Source organism: Chenopodium album, chromosome 4, assembly GCF_948465745.1.
Source record: "Chenopodium album chromosome 4, dcCheAlbu1.1, whole genome shotgun sequence".
In the NCBI taxonomy this organism is placed as follows: domain Eukaryota; kingdom Viridiplantae; phylum Streptophyta; class Magnoliopsida; order Caryophyllales; family Amaranthaceae; genus Chenopodium; species Chenopodium album.
Window position 1 is genome coordinate 4,999,885 of NC_137837.1, and position 22,314 is coordinate 5,022,198.

At 34.4% G+C, this 22,314-nt stretch overlaps 2 protein-coding genes across 3 annotated transcripts; both read right to left on the reverse strand.

The window, feature by feature from the left end:
* Positions 1 to 553: 553 nt before the first annotated feature.
* LOC145628672 (phosphatidylinositol 4-kinase beta 2-like) lies at positions 554 to 14,092 on the reverse strand. Its single transcript, XM_081681035.1, has 16 exons — positions 11,982 to 14,092; positions 11,203 to 11,403; positions 11,057 to 11,105; positions 8,819 to 8,951; positions 7,998 to 8,427; positions 5,974 to 6,054; positions 5,755 to 5,877; positions 5,561 to 5,630; positions 4,425 to 4,522; positions 4,244 to 4,348; positions 2,665 to 2,718; positions 2,152 to 2,295; positions 1,966 to 2,019; positions 1,815 to 1,889; positions 1,495 to 1,578; positions 554 to 1,404 (listed from the first exon to the last, which is right to left on the reverse strand). The coding sequence occupies exons 1-16, from the start codon at positions 13,488 to 13,490 to the stop codon at positions 1,303 to 1,305; spliced, it is 3,312 nt and encodes a 1,103-aa protein (XP_081537161.1). The 5' UTR covers positions 13,491 to 14,092; the 3' UTR covers positions 554 to 1,302.
* A 1,366-nt stretch (positions 14,093 to 15,458) lies between these two features.
* Positions 15,459 to 20,667, reverse strand: LOC145626421 (protein trichome birefringence-like 14). 2 transcript variants are annotated; one of them, XM_081678852.1, is made up of 5 exons: positions 20,394 to 20,667; positions 18,443 to 18,598; positions 17,757 to 18,077; positions 16,754 to 16,949; positions 15,459 to 16,564 (listed from the first exon to the last, which is right to left on the reverse strand). In XM_081678852.1, the coding sequence occupies exons 2-5, from the start codon at positions 18,594 to 18,596 to the stop codon at positions 15,736 to 15,738; spliced, it is 1,500 nt and encodes a 499-aa protein (XP_081534978.1). In that variant the 5' UTR covers positions 18,597 to 18,598; positions 20,394 to 20,667; the 3' UTR covers positions 15,459 to 15,735. The 2 variants fall into 2 exon arrangements, with proteins under 2 accessions (XP_081534978.1, XP_081534977.1); XM_081678851.1 differs by having other exon boundaries at positions 18,443 to 18,679.
* Between the last annotated feature and the right edge of the window lie 1,647 nt (positions 20,668 to 22,314).

Consider the following 22,314-nt stretch of genomic DNA (forward strand, 5'->3'; position numbering starts at 1 on the left):
GACCCGAGTTGACCCAACCCATTTTTACCCGACCCAAACCTGACCCGTTTACCTGAATTGACAGCTCTAGTCCCAACCTCTTATATTTTCAACATAACAAATTTTCAAATATATGGAGTACTCTATATACTACCTCCGTTAACTTTTATTTGCAACTTTGGGTATTATTTGTGAGATATAAAATATTCCAAAGTTGCAAATAAAAGTTAATGGAGGTAATATTTATGGCTTTGAATATGAATGTATGATAGATCCTTTGCAACAGGCCACAGTCCTAGGAAACAAACATTAAAATCAGATACACGACTTTAGATGGTTATGTCAATCAAGAGCAGATGCCGCATTCAATCACCAGATCCAACAAGCTTTCAAATCCATTCATATCAGAGAGGAATGAAAATTTTTTGCATGTACATTGTGTTAATTATCCTAATCACACCATCAAACCAATTATAATAAAAGGAAAAATATTTTAGGGGTAACAAATCACTAAAAACCTACCAAAAAAATAAATAGAAAGGTGTAAAAGCAGAATATAAAAAAACAAAAAGGAGGAAAAAAAAAGGATTTATACACATGAGACCACTGAAGAAAGAGGCCAATTTGCTCACAAAATGTATACAAAAATTCACAGTTAAAACCATATGAAAGAAAGCTAAGATGGCACATCAAGTGCCCACTCTGGTAAACATGTTCCAGCAAAGCCATTTGACCTTCTTCAAATTGTATTCCGAAATGTACAACTTAGATGTTGGTATAGGTTAATGCTGGTGTCTGAGGTTAAGTAGATGAAAAACTCGAAACGAGCATTTCACCCTCTGCAGAATCACTATGTACAGTGTCAGGAACTCAGGATGCAGATAATGAGTGAGAGTTCTGACTCATTTTGAGCCAAAGGGTAACTGTCACCCAGCAGACAAAGCTTTCACAAGATATGAAACAAGGAAAACGGACAAACACGAAATATGATCCCTTCACAAGTCCAACCTAGTCGTCTCCACTTCCATTGAGTTTTCATGCCGATGAAGTCACAAATACTCCCATCCAGTATAATTGAGCAACAAATCAGACTGCATGGTCACCTTTATCCTCTTTCTATATCCCAAAGTACTCAATGACACAATGGCAGGTACTCACCTGGACTACAGGGTCACTTAATTGACTTCACTTCAATCAAAGTTGCTTCGATTAAGAGTCATTTCCATACGAATCAATGACCTTATATGGCCATGTCCAAACTCCAAGTGTGACATCACAATATCCAGTCTAAAAGATGGCCATGTCCAAACTAAAAGTGTGATATCACAATATCCCATTTAGAACTCTCTGATAATAATCATACTGTCTTGTTCGCCATGCATCTAAGCTGCTGCTTATCAAGGATAAAACCAAGGAGACACATTGCTGCAGCACACCAATAAACATTTAATTTATCAAAAAATCATAAAGATGCAACTAAACAATGAGAAAATGAGGTAAATAAAACCATCAAACCTCTTCGGTAAGACTTAAATGAAAACGTTTTCTCAGATTTTGTATAGTTCGCTGTCCACCTTTAAAGCATGGAAATCCAGAATCCTGAAATGGAAACATAGAGCAATTACACATGAACTGACATCAGAACATAAAAAGAACATACAAGAATTTCATCCAAATAACATCAGGTTTTTCCAAAATAAATCATATATTTATCGTCAAAGTCGCCAAGGATTAACGGAAATTATAAATGCGAAAAGGGAATGAGCATATTTCAAGCGAACACACATAAGTTATAAACATTGATAACAGAAATTATAAACATTATTTGACCCTACCTGCAGCATCTCCACGAGAAGGATTATTCGCTCTGCATGCTTGCGACAAGTGAGAAAACCTTGAATGCAGAGGACCTGAATGCATAGTATGTTTTGTTAATAAATGTCACTCATGCCTTATTTTCAGGCTGCAAGAAGAAGAGATACTTACTTTAAAATAGTCAAAAAACTCACTGGGGACTCCTTCAGCATCAGAATCCATCACCTAGGAATCAAATAAAATATATAACAGTCACATAAAGGGAAACATTAACGTAAGTGTTTGTGCATACAGATCAATATAAACTAATAAAAGGATCAAGCATGAGCACAAAACAATGAAATCCCCAAACTATACCTCAAGAAGTTCACGAGTCAATTTAAAAGGCGCACTTTCAAAATTAACCCCTCCAGGAGAATTTGACAGCAAGAATCCAAAATCAATATGTATAATATGACCATCTTCATCCAACAAAAGATTACCATTGTGCCGATCCTTGATCTATGGAGCAAAAGAACAAGTACATGAAGTCAGAGGTCCATTAGTGACCAAAACATATTAGCACCAGAAGAGTCAGAAATAGTATTTTTTAACAGGTAAACATGTTCTCTATCACAACTTCTGAAATTGAGCCCCAATTGAGGGCAGCCCCAGGGGTAACCATTTTGTGGACCCACAAAAGACAAGTGAAATCATCAATTAATCATGATATAGAGAGATACATCAACTGAAAAACTATTGGTCACATAACTAATTTCATTATGACACCATTTCATCAATTAAGCATTTCAATGGAAGTTCTCTGACATTTCAGCAAACAGAAATGGTAGCCTGGGGTTGAAAGAAGAAAAAAACAACAATTATGAATACCTGTAGAAGGTAGCAGACAAGAGAGTATCCCGCCATACTTTCCACGAAGTTCCGCTGCCAAAAATGAAACACGGACAAAGGTCACTCAGCTAGTCAAACAGGAATACTAAAATTCAAAAAAATAAAAAAAAAAAAAAAAATATTCTACATGTTGATTCTACTAAAATTTGTGCATAACTGCATACAAAAATCAAAAGGTCCTTATCTCTTTACCAAGTAGAAAAACATCAAGCTCTACTATATTTTTTTGATTCTACATGTTGAGTATGCCACTTAATCGAAGTATCAATACAAACAAGGTGCAACTAGAATGGGCCATAAGACCAAGTTGAAAAAAAAAACATTGATCATCCTACAAAGTACCCTGTATTAATATAATACCATGATTACCATCATGTACCAATTAACAGTCATTTAAGCTTGTTTAAAATACAACTAAAACCCATCAATAAAACACCATGAATTGCGCCAGTCATACAAAAAGTTCTAGTTGCCCAGGGAAAATTGATTACAAAAAGGCTGCCCCGTTTCACGAGTACCTTCCAGCAACCACTACCAAAATTCAAATGTCAAATGGCTTGTAATTATCCTAAAAGTTTTAAAGTATCAGATTAAGCTAAAAGTCTGTCTTATTAGGATGAAATAACAAGTACAGAAGTCAAAATCTTGGTGGAAAAGGCCCCAGGACCTAGATTCATCATAGCCTTCTGTGGCTACCTAAGACCTAAAGAAAAGCAGGGAAGTATCATGGAAATTCTATAGGCAGGTGCGCTACGTAATACAATAGTTTTTTTGTAAAATAAAATGACATTGAAAATAGGGCTGATTTGGTTGCTAAGCTTCCAAAGACTTAAAACTTGTAATCTTCGAGTTTTATTTGCATGCGCAAACCTTATAAAGCATGGATTTGTCTTTAATTAATATTTTATTTAGCTTTAATACAAGACCTTAGTTAAAACCCAACTTTGCAACAAAAGCTAAATTTCCATACCTTTAACCGGTCCAAAACTGCTATTTGGTTCTAAAATGAAAATATCGAACCAGTCAAAATTTAAGATTAAGAGTGTAATCAACCCCATATACGAGGTAAACAAGGAAACTATGTGCTTCAAAAATAACAGTATTGGATGGTTATCTACGGGAAAAAAAAAACACAGAAAAGCGCCTTTTTTCCAAAAAAAAAATTAAAAAAAAAATAATAATAAAAAAAAAAAAATCAAATCAGAGAGAAATTTTTTGCGGTTGTAAAAACATTTGATAACAGCTCAAATCAGTGAACCAACATGAACCCAGGGCATATCATCTTTCCCACCATATATTACTAATCTGCAACAGCCCTTGTTGACACCGCCATAAGGTAAGCCTATATAAAGTTAGCTCAGGTTTGCCCTCAGAATTATACGGAAATTCAAAAAATGTACCTCGTGTATGACATAACATTTTACAGAATTACAGTACTTTTAAAGAGAAGAAAATTAAAGGAAAGGAAGACAAAATTGTGAAACAAGCACAATAAAGGTGACTTCTATCTTCTCCATTAAATACAAGTTTACCACAACAGGCAAGCTGCTACAATTACCTGAGCAAGTTTAAAACTTGGAGAGTTTTCTTTATACTTTGCATTGAAGAAATCACGCAAACTTGTGACATTAGAATATCTACTCTTAATTGAATGAATTGAGGCCTGTGCACAATAGAGTCAGTTAAACAGAGTAGATGATTGATAAAGGTAAAGTAATTACTAGCATCTTTATAGTTACCGTGTCAGGAATTGTCTCAATAAGAGCAGTATAAGATGAGGTTACCAAGACCTCATAAGGGCGCAGCCAAAGAGGGAGTCCGGCTTCCTGGAATATATCTGAAGTAACAAAATTTCAAGAAGAGATATCAAACATCAACCAGAACCAGAATAAAGGCAACACTAACGTGGCAATAAGTAGCTTGTATAACAGCAGAAAAGTGAAGGCCAGGACTATGACCAATTTAACACATTATAAACCAATATAGTAAACAATGAAAACATCCTGCTACAGCTTAGCAAAGATTCATCACAACAGATTTAAAGAAGAATCAATCAAGAAATGTGAGGTTCCTTGGTTTGGCCTTTATTGCAAAACTGCATCTTTGTACTAGTAATATTAAACTATTAGCTAATTAATAACAGTATAACAATATAGTGTTTCAGTTTATACTTTAATCTTTTAGATGTCTTTTATGCAGTACTCCCTCCAATTCATTATTATAACACTGTTCGACTTTCGCACGTGTCAACACAATTTTGATCATTAATATAATCATCTAGAAGTAAAAACTAAAAAACTGATACTATGAAAAAAAGTGTTGAGATGAAATGTGATAAACATTGTATAAATTGTGTCTCGTTATCATAAATAAGACATTAAAAACCTCTCACACAAACCATAATCCGTAAGCCACACCTTTTTGTGTAATTATATTGATACAGATCAAAATCTGCACCAACAACCCGCCTTGAGGGAGCAAATGCCCTAGAAATCTCCAATCTCTAAAAGAAAAGCTTGGCAATAAGGTCATAAGGCAATAAATAGAAAAAATCCCTGTAAGGGTAATCTGAAGTCTAAACAAGTTACTTCCCATTAAATAAATAGATTCATCTACATGTCACACCTAACAGGCACTTGTTTTTCAGCCCCAAGCTTTGAACATTGAAGCCCACGATATCAATTTAGGAAGTAAAGTCCAAAAGCAAAAGGGTAAAGAGCAAATATCATAGCAATCAGACTATAAATTTGAGGACAATTTGACCAGTCCAACAAAGAATATAGATTCACACACAATTTCTTTCCTAGGTAGCAGAAGCATCAATATGAGGCCAATACAAATTTTGTTTAATCCGGAGTTAGTGAAGATAACACACCATAAAAGTGAGAGATAAGCTGAACAGCCAAATGCTCCTGTCTGCAATCATCACCACTTTTTACAATAACCTACAAAATTAATAAACTGAAATATCTTAATGGACTGACAATATGTATACAGAAAAATAGATACTTTAAATTATACAATGAAGTCTTTTCAAAAAGATAAGAATATAGTCACTGCATCACTTACAGAGCGCAAATCCCAACCAGGCATTGTTCCATGAACTGACAATTTGCGGATCCTCTCCTTTTTCACTTCCCAAAGTTCACCAGACAATGCATCAGTGGGCTTTGGAGGACCACCATTGGCAGCCTGCACAATGATAACAAAATCACAAGATTGACTAAGTTTACCTGTCTTTACGGCATAATGCTGAAACAAGCTAATATTCAAGGAAGTTTTAAGAACCTTGTGTTGTGCATCTGATGATTCTTGGCTAGTCCCTTTCAGAGATAAACCAAGAGGGGCTTCGCCTTTAGCTGCTGCAGCCTGTATATGAAGTTAAATTAGGAGTGGTTCAAAGCAAATGATAAAAAGCAGGCAGTGAAAAAAGGGCTGGAAGGATTAGAAGGATGTGAAGTAATAAATCTAAATCGATAAGAAGAAAAAGTTTCTTTGAAACATACTTCATTTCTTTTATATATAAAACACTCCAATTTTCATACTTACCAATACATACCTTTGAACGTGTGAATTTCTTCAATATGTAAGAATTATAAAATTTGATATTTGAAAAGTACAAATTGAGACGAATCAAACAAGAACCCACATAGCTATTTTTCCTTGAGAAATAATCACCAAAAATAAACAATGTGTAGTGTTTGAATAGTGTAAATTTGAAAGTGTTTCATCTAAAAAAAAATGAAGTATATTAGCATAAGCAAAAAGAAAACTTAGCATCCTCAGCAACGATGACGACAACAAAGAATGGAAATGGAGTAGACAACAACAATAAGATAGATCATCCCATATCAAAAGTTCAAAGAGGGGGAAATCATGAAGCCATTGTTATCAACAAGTATCTTTTATATATTAAGTTCCAACTCTTCTTCCCCATCCTGTTTCTATGCCTTCAGAAAAAAAAACTTTCAAACCCATGAGCTGCATAAAGTAGCTTTCTCTGCAGCACATGTCCCAGAAGGCCAGCATGAATATGGAGGATATAGGTAGGTAGTTTCCAATATAAAAATAATTGGAGCTTGAATAAATGAAATGTTAAATACTTTATAGCAGAAAATCCCTATTCTTACCAAACTTATATAGGTAGATTTTTATTGTTCATAGCCACAAGGCCCAAATTCCAAAACTACGGGCCTAAGGGATCCTCATAAACTCAAGTACTTAAGCTAAATAACTAATTCACTGAACCAAGCATAAACTTTCCACCTCCAATATTTAAGGTTGATACAGATCCTCAAAAAATTATCTGCACTGGCGTATAAGTTCAGTAATTAAAGGAAAAAGAGTATATAACTATCTTAAGAATAGAGTTAAAAGGGAAATTCTCAATACTGTAACAATTTGCCAATTGCCAACCCACATAATTTTCCACACAACTGAACCAATTTATTCAAAGGAACAGTACCAAATTACAGAAGCACACAAACAGTTAAATCAGTTTCTAATATATTATAATTATCACAAATAAAGCAATATCAAAATGGTTACCAATAGTGACGTAATTACGTACACACAGAAACAATGCTAAATGAGAGGCCTTCAGTCACGCTAATATCAATCTCACAGTAAAACAAATAACTGAAATGCAGGCATGTGCAACAGAAAGAGATAAACTAGCAAAAAAAATACTACAAAAATTCATGAGGAATAGATAACAGTGACACTGCATTTTCAAGGGAATTAAAAAAGTTCTCAAATAGCATGCCGGAAAAAGAGCAAGAAAAAAAAGCAGAGATTAACCATTATTGCATGGATTCTTAAGGGATATAGAGCATGAATAACACGAGAAAGAAGGAAAGAATGGAATTTGAGACAAAGGTGACTGAATGATAATCAGAAACTGAGTAATCTAATTGCAGTTGGATGTCATAAGCAATGATATTTAAGGAATCCAGTATTATTGACACTGCAGCCAAACATCTATTGTGGTAGCTAGCTGCCCTAGGCCCATAGTAGTAGTTGTCAATAGGTTTGCTAGCAGTTAGAGGTCAGTTGTCAAAGCAACTATCCAATATAGGTGTACAACACGGCTAACAGTTGAAATGGTACCAAAAAAAAAACATAAAACATTACTATCCTAAAGGTTAGGTTTCAAAGTTTTTGCAATATATTACCCTAAATAGAGTCAGAAATAACATTTTACTTGGTTTCAAATATTACTCAACAAAGAAGTATTTGAAATAAAGTAAAACCACTGGAACGAAACCAAATAGCGTATACTGGAATAAAAAAGAACAAGTAAGGTTTCACACCTTTACTTCTTCCATAGCTATCATACTTGGAACACGCCGATGCTCTTTTCTACGTGGCGGCGCTTGATCTTCTATATCTTCAAATCTAAGTCTAGGATCAGCTGTCAGCACAACTCTGACATAATCCTGATCAGTAAGTCGCCCAACCCTTAAAAAATTACTCTGTCCATGAAACGGTTGATCACAGCATTGATCCTCCACCAATAGGCTAACACTAACAAATTTAACTTTCGCATCCTTAAATTGACCCATAGCTCGATCAATCACTTGAGAGGTTGACTTTGACATCCTGTCATCATTATGGTAGGCCTCCTGTACCGTCCCCAATGGATAAGCCCATGGAGGAGGCTTTGGCAATAGTGCGTCTCCATTTGCTAGAGGAATTCCTCCTTTAGATAGCTTTTGCGAGTTTGATGTATCTTTGACATAACTGAAAAGGATGTATAATGTTGTTACACATTAAGAATACAGCAATATCTCAAACTAATACTCCCTCCGTCCCTAAAAGAACGACCCTTTTGGTCAAATTTTAGTCCCAAAATGTTCATCCCATTTGCATTTACATATCCTCCAATTTGCAATAATATTTGTGCAAAATTAGCTCACCCATGTAAATTTTGCTTTTTCTACATACATTTATTACTTTCTCTCTCTACTTTTTTGCAAATCTTATGTAAATTTCCCTTTTCAATGTACTTTTATTAGCTTTCCCATACACTTGTAATTCCAACTTAAATTTCTTAATAACCGTGAAAACTACCCAAAAGGGTTGTTTTTTTAGGGACAGAGGGAGTATTAAATACTGAAGGAAAGAAAATTACCTCGGAGCTTCACATTTCAAAACCTCCACACAAATAAGGTAAGGTGCTTTCTCTCGGGAATTTAAAAGTACAGCTTCATCTTCAGGTATATTAAGGACACGATAAACCCCTTTCCCCATAGGAAAACACACTCCTGCCAACAACATAAACTCCTTAGATAACAAATAAAAAAAAAAAATTAAAAAGAAGAAAATAAACCTGGAAACCGCAATATAATAAGCACGATTAATGCATTGAAGCTGCACAGCCTAAGATATGAATAGCCACAAACACTTGAAGTAAATATGTGTGTGTGTCTTAAACTTAAAAAGAGCAAAACAAATTGAATAGTCAATGTTTGCCATGAGCATATTCAGAAGTAAAAAAGGAGTCCTCAGAAATAGCAGTAAGCCAAATTGCCAACAGGCAATAAAATTTGATACTTTAACTTCTAGAATATCTACAGACTACAGCAACAGGATTCATAATTAACAATAATTACAGTCCTATGTAAGTTTTCAAACGAAGGAACTCGCCTTTCAAATTACTCCCTCTGTCACAATTGTATATTCATATCATAACTTTGGCAAGTCCCATTAGTATTGTCAAGATTTCCACTACTGAGTACACGTGAAGACTTTTATATGAATATCACAGCATTAAAGCCCAAATTTGCATATCCAATGTTAGACTATAGATGGTGCAACGAACTGAAAATCAGACTTGTATACTTTACTAATTAAGAGGAAAATAGGGAAAAGCTTGGAAATTTGATTAAACAGATTAATGATTTCTAACATAAAGTAGTAGGTTTAGCCTACAAAGCTCATATTAGTGACTTGTGGTCACAACTCTCCAAATAGTGACTTTAGGTCACAACTCTCCAAATAGTGACTTTAGGTCACAACTATCTCAAGGATTCACTCCAAAAATTCTGCCTACCTATTTCTTTCCCTTCCCTCTCTTTTTATACTAAGGAGCAAGGACAATTAATCTACTCCCTCCGTCCCATAATTTCATGCCTGTATTCCTTTTTGGGTGTCCCAAAATGTTATGCCTGTTTCTAAAAATAGCACATAATTATTACTTACTTTTTATTTTTCCCATACAAAATACACATATATACCCATAAAATCATTACGCACTTTTTCTCTTTTTCATACAATATTCTCTACTTTTTATTATTCTCATACAATATTCTCTACTTTTTATCTTTCCAATAGTTAATTCCCCTACTTCCACCACACTCCTTAATTACCGTGTTTTTTGAGAAATAAGCACGAAATTATGGGACGGAGGGAGTAGTAAACTAATACTTCCTCCATTCTGTTAATATTGCAACAAGGAGGAAATTACGCATCCCAAAACACATTTTATATGCTAAATATCTATAATTGTGTAAGAGTAAAAATTATAAAAACTTGATATTGTGAAAGTATTTTATGAGACGAATCCAACAAGATCTCACTTAACTATATTTTGCTTAACGTATAACTCATATTATATGGTCAAACAAGAGTGATGAATAGTGCAAAAAGTCCATTGTTGCAATATTAATAGAACGGAAGAAGTATTAGTAGAATACCTATACTACCCCTCCTTAGGTTAGTCTATTATAGAAGGAACAAAAGGACATAAATACTGATAAAAAACCAGAGTCTCATAAACAATATGGACTAGCAAAATAAAAAAAAAAAATACTATTTTCTAATAAAAATATATATTGACCTGCGGCAAGAACAAGCACACTAGGGCCTGTTTACTGCACGGTCTATACCAAACCGTTGTCTGTTAATTAGTGGATTTGTTTGGTTTGATTTATAGTTTGAAATATATAGTTTGGTTTCAACTGCACCATATGCATCATAATAAGAGTGATACAGCCACTTAAAAATCCCAAGATGTCAAAGTGCAGCACAGCAAAATTGAGCTTATCAACAAAGCATTAATGATGACTCTTCCACATCAAAAATCACACATACACATATATCTAGTTTTGCGTTTGCCTTGCACTTGCCACTTCATGTACTTTCTACAACTTAAAGATGATATTAATCCAGAATTGGAGAGCATGACCACAGGCAACAAATGAGGTCTTCTCTGCTATAGTTTCATCAATTTCCAAAATTTTCAAATCTTTAACTCTATTGAAACTACAAGGCAAGAAAGTGATATGGTGACTGGAGCACATTTCAAAACTAAAAATCAATTCACAGGTATGTTGTTAACAAGACATGATTAAGAGAAAATCATTGTTACCTCCACTAGACTGAGCTTCAGCCACATGGGAATTGATCTCTGCAAGGGACTGGAGATATCGGCATTACATATCAACAACTGAATACATGAGAAAACTAGACTGCAATTAAAGACACAATACAAATGTCCAAAACAAAATAACCAACCTCACGCAGTGCACATTTGCGATCTTCAATTGGAAACACATCCACTAAGCCAAAGGAAGTTTCACATAGTGCATGTACAAATTCCAGAGATTCATGATATGCTCCTTTACGGAACTGTGACGCAGCACCATTTGGTAGTGGAGGCTTCGAGGTTGTTTTCTGATTCTGTTGCGAGGGGGAACCGACTGAACCAAGATTTTTCTGTCACATTAAATGACAATGCAATAAAGATAAACATGAAAAAGGATAAGATAACAGATACAACAATAAATAATTAATCAAGATAGCAATAAGGAGGGAATACGTGAAACCGCTCAATAATCAACAGTCATAGACGTTACAATCTATTCACTCCTCTATATTCAACAATTTTGAAGCAGGAAAAACAACATAAGTGTTACAAAAGGCCATATGTCTTTCAGTTTGCCAATAGCAAAGCTCTTAAAAATACATATATCATTATCATCATCATTACATTCAGCCTGTTTCAGCAAAAGATGAATGTAACAAGAACTGTGTAAAATACACATTAATATACTATAATTCTGTAGAATAAGTTGAGCTATTGCAAGCAACAGTCCACATTTCTATACATACTACTAGAAATTTCCCTGCTCTAACATGTACACACTTCGGACTTAGAAAGACAATCAAAGGTCACACAATCTAACCAGACAGTTTAAATCAATTAAAGCCACACACTAAGCACAAAAGGCTAATATTATATCTACGCAACCAACACTTAAGATTCAAATGAAATATCAAGATAGTCAACTAACCTCTTTTATCTTCTTTAGGCCAAACAACTCAGAGTCTTCCACGGATCTATCACGATCTCGAAACAACTTGCGAAAGAAATTTTCTGTTCCTGGACTGCCTTCAATACTATTAGCATCTAAAGTTGTAGTCTTTGCCTCTTCAGGATGTACACGAAACAACCTGCGGAACAGTGGAAAATCTGAAGGTTCCTCCTCATCACCATTGGCATGAACCTTGTCTTCATCATTGAAGACGTCGTTGCCATGTTTCTTCTCCTCGGCCTTCTCCTTAAAAAGTTTGCGGAAAAAACCTTCCTTCTCATCATCTTCATCATCTTTCCTCTCCTTACCATCTTTCTTATCCTCGGATTTTTCCTTGAATAACTTCCGGAAAAATCCTTCTTTATCATCGTCCTTGACCAACTTGGAGCAAACTTTATCTTCATCTTCATTTCCATCATTCCCATCCTTTTTGTCCTCAAATTTATCCTTAAAGAGCTTCCTAAAAAATCCTTCCTTCTCTTCATCATCAATCAACTTTCTACTCCCGTCCTTCTCTTCATCATCATTTCTCTCATTTCCATCCTTCTTATCATCAAACACTTCCTTGATTATTTTCCTGAAGAAATTCTCTTTCTCATCATCATCTATTGATCGGGAAACAGACCTCTCTTCAGAATCACTCTTACTATCACGAAATACCCGCTTAAAAAAACCCTCAGAACTGGCTGTCAACTCCTCATTCTCATCTTTACTATCTCTCAACAGCCTTCGAAAGAATCCATCCTTCTCCGAATCATCATCTTCTTTCTCAGCTGACTTCCTAAAGAGCAAAGCATCCCTGACTTTCTGCCCTGGCATAAACTTCTTAATAAACTTGTTATTCTCATCAGGCGACATCTTCCCACCTTCATCTCCCACATTAGACCCTGATGAGGGCGAGAAAGTGAACGACTTCTGCAATGGGGGTGATGATGTCAATGACAAAAGCCGCTGCTTAGAAGAAAGCAGCTTGTTAAGCATCTGATTCTTACCTCCAGACCCCCCAACCACCTCATTCGGAGGCCTAATAAGAGGCGGCCACTCCCCCATCAACGTGGCCGCCATTTGACATTTCTCTTGGATCCTACTAATCCCCTCATTATCATCAGAATCCTCAATCTCAGCCATCAAAAACCAATGCACCTTCAATGCAATCTTCAAAGACTTCGACGCCACATCAATCACAAACTTATCCAATGAAGGACTTGGTTTATGCACCATCATATAACATATTTGAAACAAATAGCTCTCAATTCCAGACAACGGAAGCGTATACATTCTATTACATAAGTAATCCCTAACACCTGAGTGTTCATGCTTATACAAGTAACTAACAGCAATCCACTCACAGAAAAAAGCCGAATCGAAAAACCGAATAAGCCACCCATTTTCCCCAACAGTTTCACTACTAGCAATCAAATTATTCCTAGTAATCTCCCTAGGAAATTCATCTGGCTCCCCAATAGTTATCCCTAATAATCGAACCATTTCCTCAATCAATCAAAAAACCTAATACTACCATTAATTCAACAAAACCCTAACCCTAACCCTAAATTCCATCATTCTTCGCATTAATTCAACAAAACCCTGGCAGACATTGACGACTGCCAGGGGAGGTAAATCAACAAGTTTTCTTCAAATTATCAAATAACAATAATCAAACAAACAAAATTCGATTCAGTTGAACTATTCGATGCAGTTGAAGAAATTCAAATTAAATTACAAAAATAAAAAACGATGATGAATAATTGAAATTGATGAAGAAGAAGATGATGAGTTCGTTTGGATCGGAGCTTACAGATTGTAGAGAGAGAAAGTAAGGAAGAGAGAGAAAGTATGAGAGAGAAAAGATCGCCGGAAATTGCAGAGAGTGGTGAGAATTTCCGATTAAACGACGGTCGCCGGCGTCGTTGGGAGGAGAGAGAAAGAAAGAGGAGAGAGAAAGAGAGAGGAAATTTGTTTTGATTTTTTTTTTTTTAAGAAAAAGGCGGAAGATTGGACGAAGGTAGATTTTTTTTTTTTTTCTTTTTTTTTTTTTGGTGATTATTCAAAATTTTAAATGATAAAAATAAAAAAATAATAATGTGGGTGAAATTTTGAAAAATGTTAAAGGGTGCTAAAATGCGCAGGGTGTGAAGGTGAAGGAGAGGAGTGAGAAAAACGTGATAGACGGAAATGATGAAGGCGTTCAGTGAATGTGAATGTGACGACAACGTATCTGATTCTGGTATTTTGTAACTGAACCATCAAGGTATCTCGTGATTTGTTAAGATACATGTTGTCATGTTGGTTCTTCTAGTTTTAGTTTAAGGTTGTTGGTTCGGACTTGGGCTATATGGCTCGGCTCATTGGGTCTGGGATTTTAGTTGTGTTACGCGGTGTGATGAGGTAGAACATAAGTATGTAAGTAATGTAATTAATTAAGTACACTCTGTAAGATCTCAAAAGCATATTTGATTTTGGCCGGAAAGAAAAGACGCGGAACATAGAATATAGACATATAGTGTTTGAGTAGTGGGTAAGTATAAACATGTTAAAACGCTTAGTTAAGTTGGTTTTAAGTTGGGTGGTTTTTAATTTTTTAAATTGAAATAAAACGTGATCCCTTAAATTATAAAGTTGATGTCGGAACTGAATACGGAGTATTTTCTAACCTTTTTGGATTCTAATTTTGTACACCCTCTATTTTTTTTTTTTAAATGCATTAGTTTGCCTGCCCGAATTAACGATACAAATTTGACTATTAATATCTTTATTTGTCTATTAGTAAAAGAACTAAAAATTGTAACAAAATTATATTATGACACTAGACATTATGACTAGTATAATGATATATTATATAATAACATTTAATCATTTAAAGAGATGAAAAAATTAAGTCAATCATGGTATGTGAAAAGTGCAAAAGTCAAAGTAATGCATTTATAAAAATGAAAAGAGTATAAGACCGATTGTTATTGAGTCCGTTTTGGATCGAATCAAAATTTTCTAGGTCTTGCAAGTAGTTGAATATGAATACAAAGTATTGTGACGCAAAATTGCAATGTTAAGAAAGAATACTTACACTTCAGTATTTGGTTGTGAAATTGTGATTAACTACTTGCGAAGAAGTACAACAAATGCCTCACTTCAGTCACTCTCACTCATATGTTTATGTCACATTGGCATCTGAAGTACTGAGTATGAGGATTTGGTACACCCTTTCCTAAGTTTGAGTAATATATGTGGACACTAGGAAGTGCAAGCATAACACATCTACGGTAAAAGATACGTACGTAATAAAGGGTTGAACAACGTGATAATTAATCGAGGACGGATAACAGATCAGTTTTATTGGTTGTGTTCTTCATATTACATTTTGTACCTCTTCAATATAAAGAGGCTTCTCATTATCAGCAAAATATGAGGCAAGATTGAAGAACTAGGCTCTTTACTAGCAAAGCCGCATCATGAGACTTGGACCATAAATCATCAATTTCAGATGACATTATAATGATAGAAATGATTGTGAAAATACATCAACCTGAAATTTCAGGGTACGATACATATATAGGATGTAACAGCTTTCCTAACCCTACTTAAAAACTTATGCAATCTCCTCTAGATTATAAACAACAGATTTCACCCTAATTTCTAACGTGATAAACATAAACAATGGCGTTGTCAAATGCCATGTATGGCCACTGATTTCACTAAAATGGAGTTTAAGATTACATGGGAGGTGAGAAACAACCTATAACTGGGCAGCAAGTATTTCATTCCATGTGTCAGGAATTCCGGGTAGGCACCAGTGCAGGCAGTCTTGTACTCCAGAAGATGCTTTTACACTATACCGTGATATATGACCCTCGTCTCTCAGCTGAGAGAGAGCCGTTATATCCAACAAATTCACCTTTGTGCCCTTAACAGCATTTGCAATAACCTGATCACTTGACTCCTCTTGACTTACTTCACTCCCTCGAGCCAAAGGAGTTGTGTTCTCACAGCTCCCCCCAGTGTTCCATTCCCCATTGAAGAAATGCCTGGGTGAAATTGTCCGAAAAAAGGCCTTAAGCCGGGGATGAGAAGGAAGCTGTGAATCAACCCATTTTGCAACACTATGAATTGTTAAATTCTTAGCATTCCCAATCATCGCCAGCCTCCTGTTCTGATTAGGCTTCCCGTCAACATACATCACCCATCGATTTGCATTTACTTTACCCCGATTCCAGTGATGGCCCGTATTAAGAATCAAAACATCAAACTGGTGGAGATACTGCTTCAAGAAAGACGGGGGACGGTCCAAATGCATAGCTACTTCTGAGGCGGGGTCATTACTGTTCAGAGGCACTAAGTCACAGAGGCAGGATGACCAGTAGTAAAGTATTGTGGTGTTGGTTTCCGGAAATCGAAAGGCCCAACCATTCGGACGAGCAGCACCGTGTGGGGCACTTAAACCATACTCTTTTCCCACATCTTGAACTGCAGGAATATCTTCACCACCAGTAACCATACACATGAGAGACTGAAATTGTTGCCTGCCTAAGGAATCGCCAACAAAAGCAATCGTTTTATCCTGCATTCTGCATACACAAAAATGGGTTCAAATATTTGCACCCGGGCAATAATTCACATCTATTCATTTCCATGCATGGTTCAGAGAAGAAAATGAAATGGAATGAAACCACCAATTATGAGAGCCCTTCGGCCCAAAAAATATGAGAAAATTAGCCATGTTCTTTAAAGCAGAAGTTAGATCAGGGATTCCTCACCTTTTCAAAAATGCAGATCTTTCAAACTCCGGCATGTCACAATTTGCTGGTTGCCATTTATAAGTTTCATAACCAAATTCTGGGCGTTGTGTTAATCTACAAGCCCACATATCCGATAGCCAGCGCTTACATTTAAAGCCAGAATACAATGGTCGCCTTTTGTCAACAACCCATCTACCCTTTGCATAGTTACAAACTGTCAAGGTAAACATAGTATATTAGCATAGCACTACATGCAACTTGCAAGACTGGCAAAAACAATGCAAGTTTCCACACAATTTCAGGTTGATCGCCAAAAACCCAAAGAATAGGGCAGTTTATAAATAAATGTACACACGAGTAACCAACACTCATTCCCACTTTCCCAGCTACCACAGATGCAATAAATATCAAAAGAAAACCAAAGACTTCGTAGCTTGTATAAACCTAGCAATAAGCAGTAAGTAATGGAACTGATACAAATTGAACTGCCAATTCTAAAGAGGCAGCCAATATGAACTGGGTAGCACAATCCACGTATCTCTACATATGGTATAGACAAACAAGAGTCGTCCAGTGCTACATCTGAGAATAAGAGTCCAACCAATGGTGGGAACCAGAGGTTAGAATCCAGCATATTTGTATCATTATCTTGGGTAAAATCAGGACCATTGCAAATTAGAGAAATTGAAACAAAAGCAAAGTCAATAGAAATCTGATGGAGCGCTTATAAATCATAAAAAACACATTCGGGCCATCAGTCACATCTCAAAACAACGAGGCAAATTATAATCGCTAAATAATATCCTGTACATAAAAATGCTTAAAAAAAATGGTATGACATTAAAGATTAAAACCAACAATAGGAAGACAAGGCAACAAGCGCAAGAGCAGTATTGCTACAAATAAATGATAAATGAGGTCAAGCCCAAGATATAAATTCAGGCATCAGCAAAACATTACCACACATCATGCATTATATTATACAAAAGGTAGCGCTTAAAGCTTCAAGAAAAGTAACTACCTTTGTTACCAGATGAAAAGTTTTTCCCGGTTGAGGCTTGTGGAATCCTGACATCTTCTATAATCACAGAAGACTCTTCAGCCACAGGCTCTGTATTCTCAACAACAGGTATCTGAGGTTTTTTTTTATCGTCTATTTCTTCTTTATTCTCAATATTAAATATATGTTGCTCTGTCGTCTCTGTAGTTTCTTCTGCTTCTATGTTTACAAGTGTAGATTCTTGAACAGGTTGATCTTCTGATTTGTTAAGATCTACTGGCTTGTTGAGATCTTCTAGTTTGTTGAGATCTCCAGAGGTGTGTGAAGCTACGTCAAACACATCTGAATCAAAAGCAATTAGCATACATCAGAGCAGAAGACAATAAAAAGAGAAACCACAACAGCAACAGCATCCTTTAAAACACCCACCCCACCAATCATTTTGTAAGGAAAAACAATCGTATTATTAAGTTTGCCCAGAGAAGAGCATATATTTGAGTTGTAACTAAGATTATGTAGACTGTACAATGCAAATTTTCATAAAATACTTCTAAATAAAATGATCCTATCCTATTAGTCATTTCTTCAAAAAATGGGAAAAAGATATTTAATGCCTCAGTCACAGAGACTCGTTCCATTAACACTAATGGAACAAAAACAAAACTATTGATGAACCAAAAATATAGAAGATGCAAATTGGCAAAAACCTGATGGTAAAATCAAGTGATCTTGGGACGTTATTATATTTGTGAAAACAGGTCTTCGTTCATAAGACCAAAGAAATACGGTCATACATACAACTGCCAACAGAGTAAATGAGAAGTGTTTTCCCCTGCCTCTCTGGATGTTTCCTCCCTTCATTTCTGCAAACACACAAACAGCCTGTCTCACCACATCATAGCGCAGAACAATTGATAAGTTATGCTGCACACCGCCTCTTTAAACTACAGAAGAAATTGCCATAAATTAGAGAATGATGGGAAAAGCATGTTGTATACATAGTACATTGAGCTGGTAGAACAAAACTTAGATAATTGATAAAAATGAGAACATATGGACCACAGGGTTTCCAATTGATAATGATAGCATGCATGTGGATTTCATGTGGGTTCCCTTCAAAAGGGCATATAGGCATATAGCCATAAACAAAGAGCCAAAAACATGATTAATATGAGAAACAAGTGTTAGTCTGTAAGATTAATTATATTTTAATTTGAAGCAATCTTTGTAAAACTATTTGCTTATGACAATTCATGTTGGCCGACCACAAATCATTTTGGGACTAAGGCATTGTTGTTGTTTTATTTGCTTGCATGGATAAATTAAAACATGCTACTAGCTAAATCCAATAGCAAAGTCCCAATACATAGACCAAACTACAGACCAACAGTACATCAGATTGTCATTTCGCTATATAATATCCAAATCAAAAAAGGTACTCGGACATAGATTTAGCAACAGAAATACCCCAACATAAATCCAGCACAAGATGGTTTCTAAGGTCTAAGGAAGTCAAGATGTGCACAGCCTTACCTCAAACCAGTACAAACTACTACCTAATTCATTCTGATGAAAATCCCACAAAACCCAAGTCAACAAGTTTAGAAAACTAGCTCATCCTTACAAAGTATCTTATGCTTAATTTAACCGTCGCGTTGACATCGTGGAATCTAAAATAAAACCAAAACAAGAATAATACAATTTCTAATCCTTAGCAAGTTCTCAAAGAAGTAGTTATTATACCAACAATTATCCTCTTTTTTTTTTTTTGAAAGAAACAATTATTCTTGTTTATTACCCATTTCTATAATAAGCAAAGCTTACTTAACAGATGTTATCATACGAAAAAGGAAGTTGAGACAAAGATAATTCGACAAAAGAACTAATCATAGTCATATTAGTCACCATCAACACAGGTAATCTCATAACAACTTTCAGTTGCCTCTTGAATTCCAAACTTAGATTCGATAACAAAATGTTTAAGTTAAACAAAAAAAATTACTTACTCTCAGAAATTTTTTAACCAACTTCATGGCTGACCAATTCAATTACATGAACAGGAAAAAAAAATACAGGATTAATTTCCCAGAAATCAAAAAACCCAATTATGCATATTAAACTCCCAAATTAATTGACTTAATCAACATAACAACATCCAAATTCAAACCTCCCTCCTAAAAACGCAATTGGAATTTAAATCAAACAAAATTCAAAATTTCACCTAAAAGGGGTAAAATTTACTGGATGAATGTAAACATTTTTATTACACTAAATCACATAATAAGATGCATCATACATCTGAAAATTTGAAAATTGATCCAACCCATCTACCCATCAAATAAAAAACCCTTATCTTCCCAATTTGGTACAAATCACCCCTAAATTATCAAAATTAGCAATGCCATTTGTTTTATATGCTTAATCAAAATCATCAACCATGAATTAGATCAATTTTCCTACAAGAAAAAACTCAAAAACAGTAATCAGTAAAACAAAATGCATGAAATTCGATATGGGTAATTTCTAAATTCGATTAAAAATCCCAGAACAATGCAACATTCAGCTTCAAAGTTCCAGAAAATAACAACAAATCTGGGGTTCAAAAACAAAAAGGGAAAATAAATAAAATTACAATCAAAATGAATAAAAACAAAATACCTGGGTAAGATTATATTCTTCCTTTTTATGCAAGGTAAAGATGAGTCAAAAGATCGTGAATATTCGCTTGATTTGGGTTTAGGCTTAGATTTTTCCAATCAAGAGAGAAAAGAAAGGAGAGAGATTTGAGGCGCACAAAAATGGCGCTTTGCAGCAGAGCCCTTGCTTTATGGTGTCTAATGGTATGTTGCAGCAGTAAACAAAAATAAAAAGTACATGAAATGGAAATTAAATAAGAAAATTGTACTCGTATTATTAATCTTCTATATTTGTTCAAAAAAAAAAAAGGTAATCTTCTATATTTATAAAATTAAAATAATATGGGCATTTTTTTTTTGAGATCCAACTTCCACACCATTTATTATTACCACTTAGATATTGCCACGTAACAAAATAATTGATTTTTCTTGTAATGATTCATTATTTTATTTTATTTTATTTATTTTGATATATTTTAGTTCGTATATTGGTTCATTATAGTAATATCACTAATATGATGTTACTTATTAAATCGTCACAAAAGAAATCATGATACTTATTTGTTGCCTAAAAAAATACTTCGTATAGGGTTATCCTTTTAGCTTTGCTCATATTGGTAACAAAAAAACACATAATCAGCACTATGATAAAGGAAGATTTAAGTACGGAGAAATTTAAACACCATAATCACATGTAATTGTTTTCTTCCCCAATAAAGGGTAATACAAAGTAGTATTATGGTAATATTTTAAAATAGCTCTGTTGTCCTTTGTAATATCCCTATAAGAAATATAAAATGTTTCATTGTCGTTACAAATACGTGACTCTACAATTTATTATATCATCTCTATTCTATAAATAGTTTCAAATACTACCTATGTCATATACGAAGTACGAGTATATGCTACTCCCTCCGTTTTTAAATATTTGTTTCATTTTTCCATGCACGGAGTTTTAAGATATTGGAAAAAGTAATAAAATATGGAGGTAGTATGGTAAATAAAAAAATAAAAATTGTAAAAAACCAAAAGTAGTGGAGATGATTGAAGGAGAGATGGTATGGAATTAATATTGTTGGGTACACTTGATGAGATAGATTAATAAAATATTAGAAAAGTTTTCCAAATAAAGAAATGTAGCAAGTATTTATAAACAATTGAAAAAAAAAGTAGAACAAATATTTAAAAACATAGGGAGTTAAGCCAGAAAGATAATTGAAAAGTTTTGAAAACATAAAGTACAAATAGGACTAGAAATGAAAAAATGTGTGGAGGACAATAAAGTTAACTACTCCATGATACATTTGCGACAATGAATTAAATTTAGGGAGGGGAGTGGTTATGATCTTTGACTACTAGGTTCAAATTGTCAATTAATTATGGTCTTAATTACTCCGTACAAATTAAACAATGGCATGTATAATTAAACCAAATAATGCTCAAATCATGAGCTTTTATGCATAGGTTGTCATAACTCAAATTATGATCATTTTTAGTTTTCATTATCAAATTAAAGTTGATTTTGGTTTAGTTGACATTTTACGATTTTTTGTTTTCAATACCATTCCAATTTAGCTTGACTCTGTCAAAAACCTCTTGTGGACTATTGATTATGGAAATGATGGTTGATGGAGTTATATTTTCGTTGACATCAATAAAGCTTCCATCTTGTTCGTTAAAAAAAAAAAATAAAAAAAAAAAATCATCTTGTTTGTTTGAGGGCACAATTAATTCATTGGTAATGAATCATGCAATTCTATATATAACTCCATCTGTTTTTTGAAAATTCGTCTCACTATACATTTGTGTAGTCTTTAATGAGTATCTTTGACCTTGAATATTTTCGGCTATGTATTGTGTAAGTTTAGAAAATAATATATTTGGAAATTTTTTATATTTGGAATCTAATAAGATTCTACATGCTAATTTATTTCTATTATATA